Genomic DNA, 12,071 nt, shown 5'->3' with positions numbered 1-12,071 from the left:
ATGTCGTATTAGGGTGTGGCTTTCAGCTAGATCTTATTGGCCACCCATGAGAGTAAATGTCTCAATAACCCAGTACCCAGCATCAATAACCCAGCAGTTTTTAAAGAAAACAACCCAACTAAGTGACCCAATGTCTGCATCCTAGCAGTCGGGTCAACCAACCAAACAAGCCAGCATTTATTTGAGTGTAGGTACGAGCTTTCAGCACCAGTAGAGGTCAGAGAGGTTTCAGATGATAGGATAAAGAACAAGTGCCTTTCTTGGACATCATGTTTTTGCACTTCAGTTTTAAATACAGCACAAATATGAGAAGAAAAAAAATCACAGAAGTACAAAGCAATTCTTAACTTATTTTTTTTCTGGTCTAAATTGTGAAGAAGGAGGATAGAATTCCATCCACCCACACATCTGAAGGCACATATTCTTATTTGGAGTGGGATTTCCCATTCCTTTCAGGGTGTCTCCCTGGGGGCCTATTGCGGCTCTTCTGCCAGCATACATCAGATGAAGAACAAGGGAGGAGAGGTTAGACAGTCATTGGCTTCCCCTTCCATTCGCCCAGGTTTTTAGCTTGACATTTACCATTTAATTGGCTGTTTGAATTAAAAAATGTCAAGCCATGCCATGAAGACGGTTAATTTTCTGCCTTGCAATGAGCAGAGGAGAGAAAATAGCCCTACGATCAAAGAAGTAGTGCAGAAACACAAGTCTTACAGGAACAAGCATATAAACCCAAACCGGAGTTAAAGAGAAAAGATCAGAGGACAGAACAGGTAGTACAAGTGAAAGCAGGGCAACAACAAAATGAGCGTTATCATATCACAAGCTAACCCCTAAGGTTACAAAATTCTGCTTACTTTCTCCAAATTCCCCAAAATCCCAGTTGGAAGATTTCCAGAATTAGGAGGGAATAAGCAAGATATCTGGAGGTTCTGGAAAAACCTGGGAAAGTTATAAGAGACACAAAGGAGCAGCCGTTGGTCAGACGGGGACAGGTGGCCTACCTACGGAAGTCCAGCATGATCCTGGCTGAGTCAGGGATGCTGCGGTCCACCCAGGAAAGGAAGTGGAACTGCGTGACGGTGCGCGTCTCATTGGTCTGCAGGTTCTTCAGGTAGAAACTCCTGACCAGGAAGTCCTCACACCAGATGTGTTCCGATACCAGGTTCACCTGCATAGACAAGGGAAGGGAGGTGAGAACAATAGAAATAGAATCAACAGAACAGGCTTAAAACCTCTGGCCATGGCAATTTGACAAGTAAACTCATGGGTACACCCATTATGGCACTATTGACTTGAATAGAGATGTTTCTTCTAGTGATTCTATTTCTGTGGTGAGAACGACAGTATTACCAGGTACAGGTAACTGCCAAAATAAAGGAAACACCAACATAAAGTGTTGGGCCACCACGAGCCAGAACAGCTTCAATGCACCTTGGCAAAGATTCTACAAGTGTCTGGAACTCCGTTGGAGTGATGCGACACCATTCTTCCATCATTTGATTGTGGTGGAAAACGCCGTCTCAGGCGCCGCTCCAGAATGTCCCATAAGTGTTCAATTGGGTTGAGATCTGGTGACTGAGACTACCATGACATATGGCTTACATTGTTTTCATACTCATCAAACCATTCAGTGACCACCCATGCACCGCCATGTGCATGTTGATTTTGTCTATCCCCACCAGACGCGATCATGACACCAACTATATTAATTTGGAGACAGGTCAAAACACACATGAAACATTCATGGACATTCCGCTAGATAGGTGTTGCTAGCAGTTTGTCATGGGAGATGAACATTGAGTTGTTAATTAACCCGATCATGAATATGGTCCCTTTTTTAGCTGGTTCTTTGTAGAATTCTGCAACAATCGTGTGTTTCTCTATTCCGACGATTAATCCACAGATAAAAATGGAAGCCTAGTTAGTTTTTAGTTAGTTATCTTTTATTAATATCCCCTCATTCGTCTTTCAAGCAACCATGTGGGATTGTATCCAACAAGGAGGGGACTTGCAGCTCATGGCGTCTCTCAAACAGAACCAAGTTATATTTTAGCGCTTGGCTACGCAGACGCTCGCTCACGCGTGCTAAACAGTGTGGGGGAAATGATGAAGTAACATATATGTGTACATTTGTTTTGCACGCTCAGTGCACGCAACGTGGCCAATAAGGTTTGCAGGTAAGAATGATGGGATGTTAATTGCTTAATAACCACACCTGTGTGGAAGCACCTGCTTTCAATATACTTTGTATCCCTCATTTACTGGTGTTTCTATTATTTTGGCAGTTACCTGCATATCAATTACTGTGCAATAACTCTCACTGAGTGACACCCCTGGACCAAATCAACTTCAAACAGATATGTGGAAGGACAATACCACACCATTTCGGAAAAATGAAGATGAATAATATATGAAACAAATGAAGAACACATCCTGAACAAGGATAATTGTTTTACCTCATAAACATGGTAGACATTGAAGCCCTCGTCCGGCCAGTACTGTTGACACTGTTTGACTCCATTTTCCGACAGGGGCGTCAGCATGACGATGACCACACAGCCATTCTCCCACACCATCTGAAGACACAAGGGAACATAGGAGGGCTCAAATCTAGTCCTATTAACAACGGCAGGGCACTCATGAAGGATGAGTCAATGCAGCATGAGTTAATACAGGAGGAGTCAATACAGCTGGCGCTAATACAGTAGGAGTTAATACAGTAAAAGTTAAAACAGTAGGTGGTAATACACTACTATACAGCAGGAGTCAATACACTATGAGTCAATACAGTATGAGCTAATACAGCAGGAGTCGGCAGGAGTCAATACACTATGAGTCAATACAGTATGAGCTAATACAGCAGGAGTCAGCAGGAGTCAATACACTATGAGTCAATAGAGTAGGAGTAATTACACTATGAGTCAATACAGTATGAGTTAATACAGTGGGAGTCAAATGTTTTAACCTTTATTTAACTAGGCAAGTCAGTTAAGAACAATATTTTCAATGAAGGCCTAGGAACAGTGGGTTAACTGCCTGTTCAGGGGCAGAATGACAGATTTGTACCTTGTCAGCTCGGAGATTTGAACTTGCAACATTTCGGTTACTAGTTCAACACTCTAACCACTAAGCTACCCTGCCGCCCCTGCCGCCCCAATACACTATGAGTCAATAGAGTAGGAGTTAATACAGTAGGAGTCAATACAGTTGGCACAAATGCAGTAGGCGTTAATACAGTAGGAAGTAATACACTATGAGTCAATACAGTATGAGTTAATACAGTATGAGTCAATATACTATGAGCTAATACAGTAGGATTTTAATACAGTATGAGTCAACACAATATGAGTCAATATACTATGAGCTAATACTAGGATTTTAATACAGTGTGAGTCAATACGCTATGACTTAATACAGTATGAGTTAATACAGTAGGAGTTAATACAGTAGGAATCAATACAGTAGGAATTAATACAGCACCACAGAAATGTCCCACAGAACATTGACAACACAAGAAGAAATGTAAAATGATGCATTGGGATTGCTTGATGTTTCTATATCTCTATTGAAACTAAATCAATGTTAGTCATTCAGCAGGATAGATACGTTTATTGTACGACGTGCAGGATTGTGTGAGGGAACGTTATTGGTCTGCACCGCCACCGACGTGTGATCAGTTGAGCTGTACTACTGCACCGCAGATCACAGGAAGTCACACAGCGCCTCCATGTGCCCCTCACTCTCTCTGCAAACTGAGCTCGCTCAACTGATTCTCTCAATTTCATCTTATCACAATCTTATGTCTCCTTGGAAGGTAGAAAGGCCCAGTGCGGCCATTAGGAAGAAACAGTGGTTTTATGAGAGCAATAAAAGTACAATGGTCTTGCCTATAAACTCATGACAAAAAAAGGTGTTATCTAGAACCTAAAATGTTTCTTCGACGGTCCCCATAGGAGAACCCTTTTAAGAACCCTTTTGGTTCGAGGTAAAACCCTTTTGGGTTCAATGTAGAACCCGTTCCACAGACGGTTCTACATGGAACCAAAAAGGATTCTACTTGGAACCAAAAAGGGTCCTCCTATGTTGACAGCTGAAAGAACCCTTTTGGATCCTTTGTTTCTAAGAGTGTAGAATAAACAAATGAATTCAATTAATACTTTTTTTATTTAATTAACTTCTAAAGTAATTTAGTGATTAGACATCCCCGCTCCATTATTGAGCACACAAGCAGAGAATAAAAAGAGAACCAAGTCAAAATCTCTGTTTGGGAGCTCTTTGAACCCTCACTGTGACTGGCTTATTCCCTGAACTCTAAGGAGAGAACAGAAGGGGATAGAGAGAGTAGAGGGGGAGAGAGAGAGTAGAGGGGGAGAGAGGGGAGGGGGAGCGAGAGGCAAGAGGGAGGATAAGAGAGGGAGAAAGAGAGAGAGAGAATAGCAGAGGGAGAGAGAGCAGAGAGGGTGAGGCCATGGTTGAGCAGAGGTAATGGAAAGGAGGGAAGGTGGAGGTCTGGGGGTACGAGGGTACGTAGTGAGGGAAAGGAGGGTGGGAGGAAGGGAGGGGAGGATTAGAGAGAGCCTTTCAGAGTGCTGCAGGAGCCCAGTGCGGATTAGACAGACCAAAGCTAAAGACTCCTCATCTCCTGCAGTTTATTTGGAAATAGTTTTTAAGTACATTCAAGGCCAATGAAACAATATTGAAAGTTGAAAGACTCATTACTTATTGCAATCTTTTAAAGTCCATCTCTCTGGGTATACTGTAGTTTGGATTTTCAATTATTTGCAAGTTACAATAAGCTAGTTTTAGTGTAAACTAAGCCAAATACTCAGCTGTAAATGGTTTGAATTTAATTTTGATAATGGATATGTTGTTTATTCACTTGATGAAATGAAGAACAAACAAACAAACAAGAAAACAATAAGCAACATTTTCACGAGGTGCTTAAAAATGTGACATTATAAAGAGTAACAACAGCACATTAACAAAAGCCCATTCAAAATGGTGTATTCAATCAAGGTGCACTTTTCAAACAAAGGGAAAGCGTAATGGCTTGATAAAAGCATAATTGCTGTGTTACAAACCAACCATCTAACCTGACACCACTCACACACACACATGCACGCATTCACACACACACACACACACACACACACACACACACACACACACACACACACACACACACACACACACACACATACACACACGCACACGCATTCACACACACACACACACGCATTCACACACACAAATGCACGCATTCACACACACACACACACACACACGCGCACACACACACAATTTGTTTCAGAAAAACACCATTAACACGCATCTCTTTTAAAATGACATCTGCCTTCTCCATAATGAAAACCTTTCCTTCCGTGTGGCATTACATGAACACAGGCTACATAATGACATGTACGGACCTACTGTCAGCGTACCTTCAGCTCAACATGGGGGAGTAAAAAGAGCCAGCTGGTCTAATGGCTGCGTACCCAATGGCACCCTATTACTTACATAGTGCGCTACTTTTGACCAGTGCTCTATAAAGGGAATAGGGTGCCATTTGGTACGGAACCTGTGCGTGTCTCCGGTCCATGCTTACATATTACAGACACAGCAGTGCCACAGCTGATGCATTAGCTCGACTGTATGGTAGCAACGACTGTATGGTAGCCTTCATAATGACCGAGGTGCTTTCACATTAATGCATAATAACACCATTTGGCAACCTGGCATAAATCCGAGGCAGCAAAGCGTTGCCGGGTTGTCAGAATAGCGAGATTCTTATTTATTTATTTTTTCTTCTTTTTTTTTTTACAAATAAAATGATCCTGCTGTAAATGTACATTTCATAGTTTCATTAACCCCTGTGAGTCTAAGAACCTTAGATCGCAATATCTGCCCACCTAACGTATGGAATTGGGTTCAAATGTATCCTTTAGCCATTGGATTTAGAATTTTGGGACCCCCTATAAAAATGAAACGCTGAATGTGGTCTTTACTGCTATAGCCCATAACACATTCATAAACGGCAAAACAGACCGTCCAGAAATAAATCATCAGGAACAAGGTTTTGAAGCGTCTGTCCTATATCTGAGAGATATAAGAAAACTCAACCTGGTACTGGGTTACCTTCAAACGACTCCCCTGAAGTGTGTGTGTGTGTCGAAGAGCAGAACAACTGACACCTTTGTGTTCGTGAAGCTCCCCCTTTCGATATTGGTGACATATTAGCTTGTAGCTCCAATGGTTAGGCCTGGAGAGTCAGTTAGGTGAGAAAACCTCTTCAAAATGAGGACGCCCACGACAGAGTTCAGACGACTGCCATAAAGCTTGTGGATGTCGTAGAGCCAAACGACCAACATCGTCGTTTTCATGACAGTCTCATGGTGGTGGTGACTTATGGTGGTGGTGACTTATGAGATTGTAGCTCGGGGCGGCAGGGTAGCCTAGTGGTTAGAGCGTTGGACTAGTAACCGGAAAGCTGCAAGTTCAAACCCCCGAGCTGACAAGGTACAAATCTGTCGTTCTGCCCCTGAACAGGCAGTTAACCCACTGTTCCTAGGCCGTCATTGAAAATAAGAATTTGTTCTTAACTGACTTGCCTGGTTAAATAAAGGTAAAAAAATAAAAATACCGCTTGGGATTTACAGATGATTTCGTGACAATTTTCTTGCCAGGATCCTCTCGTGTAGAAAAAAAAGCCACTTTCACCAGCCCCATGTTATGCAATAGACGCAAACTTCATATCACCGCAAGTCTCGAGCATAAACACACAGGGAGCTATTCAGCATTCAAAATGACACCACCGATCCTTTTATGGGTTTACCTGCCAGAAGTCCGCCATGGTGGAGGGTAGAGGGCCTTGTGAAGAGATGTACATGGGGTTCCTCGGGTCATGGTCCATCTGGGAAAAGACGGGAAGAAGAACAAAAGTTGTGTGTGAAAACTGAGTGAACGCGACTGTGTAAAGGGACAAGAACATACTGCCTGGTTGCGTACCAAATGGCGCCCTGCTCCCTATATACAGTAGTGCACTATTTGGGGACTAGGGTTCCATTTGGAACACAGACCCTGTCTCTACAGTTAGAGCTAGCTTATCAAGACAGTGAAACAGCAGTCCATGCACTCTCCCTGAGGATCTAAGGGTTGTACTCCCACCTTTTCTCCTCCATGGCCGCCCGGGTCTCCGTTTTTGTTTTCACATTTACTTCCTCACTCCGTTCACTTCTCTCTCTCTCTCTCTCTCTCTCTCGCCCCCCCTCTGTTACCTTTCCCCCCTCTCTATCCTCCAGGCATGGCTATTCTTTAATGCCTCTGATTAGAGGAAGACCATGTTCAAAGGAAATTACACCGCCTCTCCAACATATTATTGATGCTAGTCAGAGAATGTCACAGAGGCCTATAGAAGAGGCAATCGGGGTGTCTCTCTCTCTCTCTCTCTCTCTCTCTGTGTGTGTGTGTGTGTGTGTGTGTGTGTGTGTGTGTGTGTGCGGAGTGTTGGCATGCAGAACCCAGAGATACAGAGGGTGGAGGAAAAGATAGGAGTTCTGCAATTGCCCCTGAAGCTCTGTTTTATATTAAAGATCCAACATAATGGGCTTGATACCAGCTCTACATCCAGCTCCACCGAACAAGACCCTGGTCTTTACCGTCTGTCTATTCATATTAGTCTGAGAAAGCCAATGAACAAGGGAGAACTACTAACGTTTAGCAGACAAATTGCACATGAGCATTAGTCATGGCTATTGTTAAAAGGAGAAGAAGAATAGAGAAGACATGAGTAAACCCTTTGGAATTGAGGCTATTTTGTAACACACAGACAAAGCCATTGTTTCATTTCAGAAGATATATATATATATTTTATATATATTCAGCTGATTAGAGGCTGGTTATTTTGGTGAGACCATCAGTCAAACACACTTCAAGCACCATGAATGTGTAATGATCGGGTGCAACAGAATTTGTATTCCCCAAATAAACACTTTGGTTTCCATTTAAGGTGGGCAGCCTGCGCTAACCAGAGCTAACCAGCTGAATCAGTGCACTTCAGTTCATTGGGCATTTGTACTTTATGGGCTCCATTTTGCAATGTGCCAAAAAACATGGTTGTTCTGTATTCTTTTGAGGTAAACATGGTATTACGGTATATTTTTCCACAGTCCGAGTTCTGTTTTGTATGAAATGAATCCTAGCCCTTGTATGTTCCCATGCTTTCATACTGGAAAGGTTCATACAATACAACAGTTTCATTCAATAGTCTTGCATTGAGATAAGTATATATCTTAATATAGAGAAGAAGAAAGGGATAAACCTTTGTGTTACACGGAAATCAGTCCTGAATCTCCACTGGATGACACTCCAATGACTGACATCCACACCCATTACTATGGAAATGGATGCAATTGTGCAGCACTTACAGGGAGCCATTTAGGGCTGGAGCAATAACAGAGAGGAGACAGAGGCTTGGGTCCATAAAGGCACCATATTCCCTGTATAGTACACTACTTTTGACCAGGGCCCATATGGCTCTAGTCAAAAGTAGTGCACTATATAAGGATAGGGTGCTATTTGGGATGCTCCCAGATAATAATACCAGGATCTGCTGTAGAGACACAGTAGATTGTCTTTAATGGATGTCTTATCTTCTTTTATGAACTTCTTTCTTTATGAGATTTCATAGTAGTTATATTAGCACCGACTAGGGGAGATGATTATAGAGGTTTAACTAAATTCTAATCACTTTGACTACAGATGTGAAGCATAAGATATGGAAGCTTATACCCACCAACCATAATATGAAGCTAGCTAGCATGGTCCACTAAAATGCACCTGTCTTTACAAATACATTTTGTAAGATCACCTGGAATTCTTGTTGCCTAGCCGTGTTATTTGAAATGGCATTTCTGGAGAAGAACTAAAGAAATGTATGCCCTTTCCATTTTGCGCGCTAACACCTCAGTTAGATAGTGGTGCTTTGTTAGCATCACACTCTCCTGCCTAGTTGAAATTCCACAGATAGCTTCTATTTTTATTTTATTTTATCCTGACAGAAATGAAAGACTTGTTGCTAAAAGCTAGAGGCTCCAGCTCCCTGTTAGGCAATCTCAAGGACACAGACATACAGTAGCTATGCGCTGCCTGACATCCCAGTATGAATACTAAAAGCAGCACATGAAAAGATGGCCTCCGTATTTCAGCTTCTCTCCTGCTCTTCTCTCTCTGTTGGTGGGAAAGCTAGATAGACCTTGGGAAAACAGCATCTTTACCAAATAAAAGCTGTTTGGTTTGAGTTTTGAGGTAAAAAATAAAATCTAAAATCTAACAGAATATTCCAATCTTATTAAATATTTAAACAATTATTCCCTTGTAGTGCACTACTTTTGACCAGGGCCCATAGGGTTCTGGTTAAAAGTAGCACTGTTTAGGGAATGGAGTGCAATTTAGAACGCAGATGCTATGTGCTGGATTCCTTTCAGCTAAACCTCACACCAATGACATTGTACATTGTCAATCGTCTGTTGACCTGAGCTGAAGAAGTTTGGAGGAGCAAGGGGGCATAATGGGTGTCTAAGGTAATTTTTTGTGTCACCCCTCCATGACTGTGGGGGTAGAGAGGTGACCCCCCCTCACCACCCCATTACCACTCGAACCTCGCATTCCAAGAAAAAGATGACAAATGATTTACTTGTGGGCCATTTCCCTTGGGCTAATGAGGAGGAAGAGGGTGTGTTGACAGATGTAATTATGGTAGTTTCGCAGGGCTCAGCCAGGGGTCCTGTTGTGGCGTAATTACCATGCTTTCATCCGTACAGCGCAGGATCACTGATTACTGTGTCTACTCCGCTCTGCTCTGCACCAAGCACAGCATAACCCACTCTGACTACTAATAGCAACACGGAGGAGTGGAGAAACGACTCCAAATGACAACTCCACTTGTCATTTAATTGTTTCCCACTTTGAAAGTAAACGCAAATACAGGGAAGAGATCATTTGGTTTGACGTTCTAATATTGGAGAGATGGAAATGGATCATTGCAGATCTTTAAAGGACAACCTTGTAGAAGTTGTTCTTATCAAACAGAGAGAGAAATAGGGAGGAGAGCGATGAGATTCAGACCGACGACAACACGGATAAGTAGAAGTCGATTTTATACTATGGCTTCAGAAGCAGTAATACGTATAGATTGTTATAATGAAAGGATGATATCACTATTACTAAACACGTGATGAATGCATTAAAATGCATGAAATACAATAAATACATGTGGTCAACAGTGCTTGACTTGATCTGAAATAGGTGCCGGTAATCATTTTTGGGTGCCGGTAGACAGCAAATTCTCCTGTCTAAAACAAAAACAATTTAAAAAACACTGAGAGTGTCAAATCAACACTGGTGGACGCGGTGGACGCATATAGACACTGGAACAGTGTTAAATTAACACACGGCTTATTGTAAAGCCTTATTCAAATATTTCCCAGAATGCCACCCATGACAGCTCCGGTGAGCTCCTGCCCAAGTCAAGCACTGGTGTTCAAACTTCCAGATGTCCTGTTAGGTGGTATACAGTAATAGGCTTTTAGTTCATCTCTCCAAAGAGTTTTCCCTGCTGTATTTGAAATGCATAGTTTCCTATTCTTTTTCCATGGAATCCATCTCTAGCAGCCTCAGGGGAAATCAGAACTGGCCTTTTACTATGAAATTGTTTTTTTTGTGTTTTTTTTTTAATACAGGAATATAACCCTGAACTTTTCTGATATTTAAGCCGTTTTGGATTTGTTCTGGGGACACATTATTGAGTCTAAATAGTAATACACCCATTGTTCTGGAAAGAGTACATTAAAACAGAGCTGTTATCTCAAGAGAGCAGCCATTTCAAAACAGGGAAGGTGACAAACTATTATTTCACAAGACAAGGCAAATTCATTGAGGTGCAAAGTGTGGAGGAACAAAGGCAAAGGGATCAATAGGAACATTCATGACAAATCACAAAAACAAATTGAATTTCAAATCCGATCTCAACTGGTCTTTGTGTAGAGCTGCAACAATCAAGCTTAAAAGAAACACAAAGTGAAGGAGTATGGGATGTGGACTGGTACTCACAATTGGGCTAGCATTGATGTAATCGGAGTTGCCATGGTTATTCTCGGCCTTCAAGGTTATTCTGGAATGATCGTCTGTAATAGAAATACATAACTCACCACAAATTTTTTTGCTTCTCCACGATTGAAACATTGAACTATTGATAAATGATATGGAATAGAAAACACTGGTTTTCCTGGGCAGTTCACATGGTCATGAACAACACAGGAATAACCTAGTAATCGACTACTGAGAGATGTGGTCATACTGCGGTCATCCATGACCACGCGGTCAGAGGGGTGTAAAACTACTCACAGACGACCACGGCGTCGGTGCGGTTCCTCTTGGCATTGTGTTTGTCCTGGCCCACGTTACAGGCGCCGGGCTCAGCCAGGTAGCCACACATCGCCTCCCACTCCCTCTCCAGACGGTTCTTGTTCTTCAAGTGGTCCTCCATGTACGACTGAGCAGACAAAATGGGAGAGATAACGGATGCCATTTAAAAACAACCCCACACAACTAAATAACCAAACAAAAGGTAATGAACTGGAAATGGAAAGGTAATTACATACAGAAACATTTCGAGGGGAGGGATGGAGTGGGGTGCCCCCAGAATATAGAAGATTTTGTGATTGTCATTCACTGTCTAGAAGAGATCAAAATAAAAGACTAAAACAACTAATGCCTATGTTGTAGACCCACTCTACTTCAGTGGATCTCAAAAGCCTTCCTACCTACACACTGGAGCAGAATACTAAACCCATGTCATCAGACAGACCAACAAACAGGCTCTAGACAGGCTCTAGAGCCATGATCAGGTACAGTATCATGGTAAATCGTCCTAAGCTTCTCCATTGTGTAAATTACAGGGGGGGGTTAAATGCATGAGGTGTTGGGACGGTAGGGACCGCCGAAAACCCCTCCCCGCAATTAAGACCCCTGAAAGGCCTGCCTGCATTGGAAATACTTGGAAATACTGGGCG

The 12,071-nt window shown here is 42.3% G+C and overlaps 1 protein-coding gene across 1 annotated transcript in view; it reads right to left on the bottom strand.

The window, feature by feature from the left end:
* The window catches only part of ptprn2 (protein tyrosine phosphatase receptor type N2), a 254,053-nt gene that overhangs the window by 15,467 nt on the left and 226,515 nt on the right, over positions 1-12,071 (bottom strand). The window contains exons 14-18 of the mRNA XM_020494845.2: positions 11,404-11,551; positions 11,110-11,183; positions 6,836-6,913; positions 2,460-2,579; positions 1,005-1,171 (exon numbers count right to left, since the gene is read on the bottom strand). Of these exons, the coding sequence (XP_020350434.1) occupies positions 1,005-1,171; positions 2,460-2,579; positions 6,836-6,913; positions 11,110-11,183; positions 11,404-11,551 (587 nt within the window). The remainder of the gene's footprint in view (positions 1-1,004; positions 1,172-2,459; positions 2,580-6,835; positions 6,914-11,109; positions 11,184-11,403; positions 11,552-12,071) is intronic.

This window comes from Oncorhynchus kisutch, linkage group LG11 (assembly GCF_002021735.2).
Source record: "Oncorhynchus kisutch isolate 150728-3 linkage group LG11, Okis_V2, whole genome shotgun sequence".
NCBI lineage: Eukaryota > Metazoa > Chordata > Actinopteri > Salmoniformes > Salmonidae > Oncorhynchus > Oncorhynchus kisutch.
This window is presented reverse-complemented; position numbering and strand designations above follow the sequence as displayed.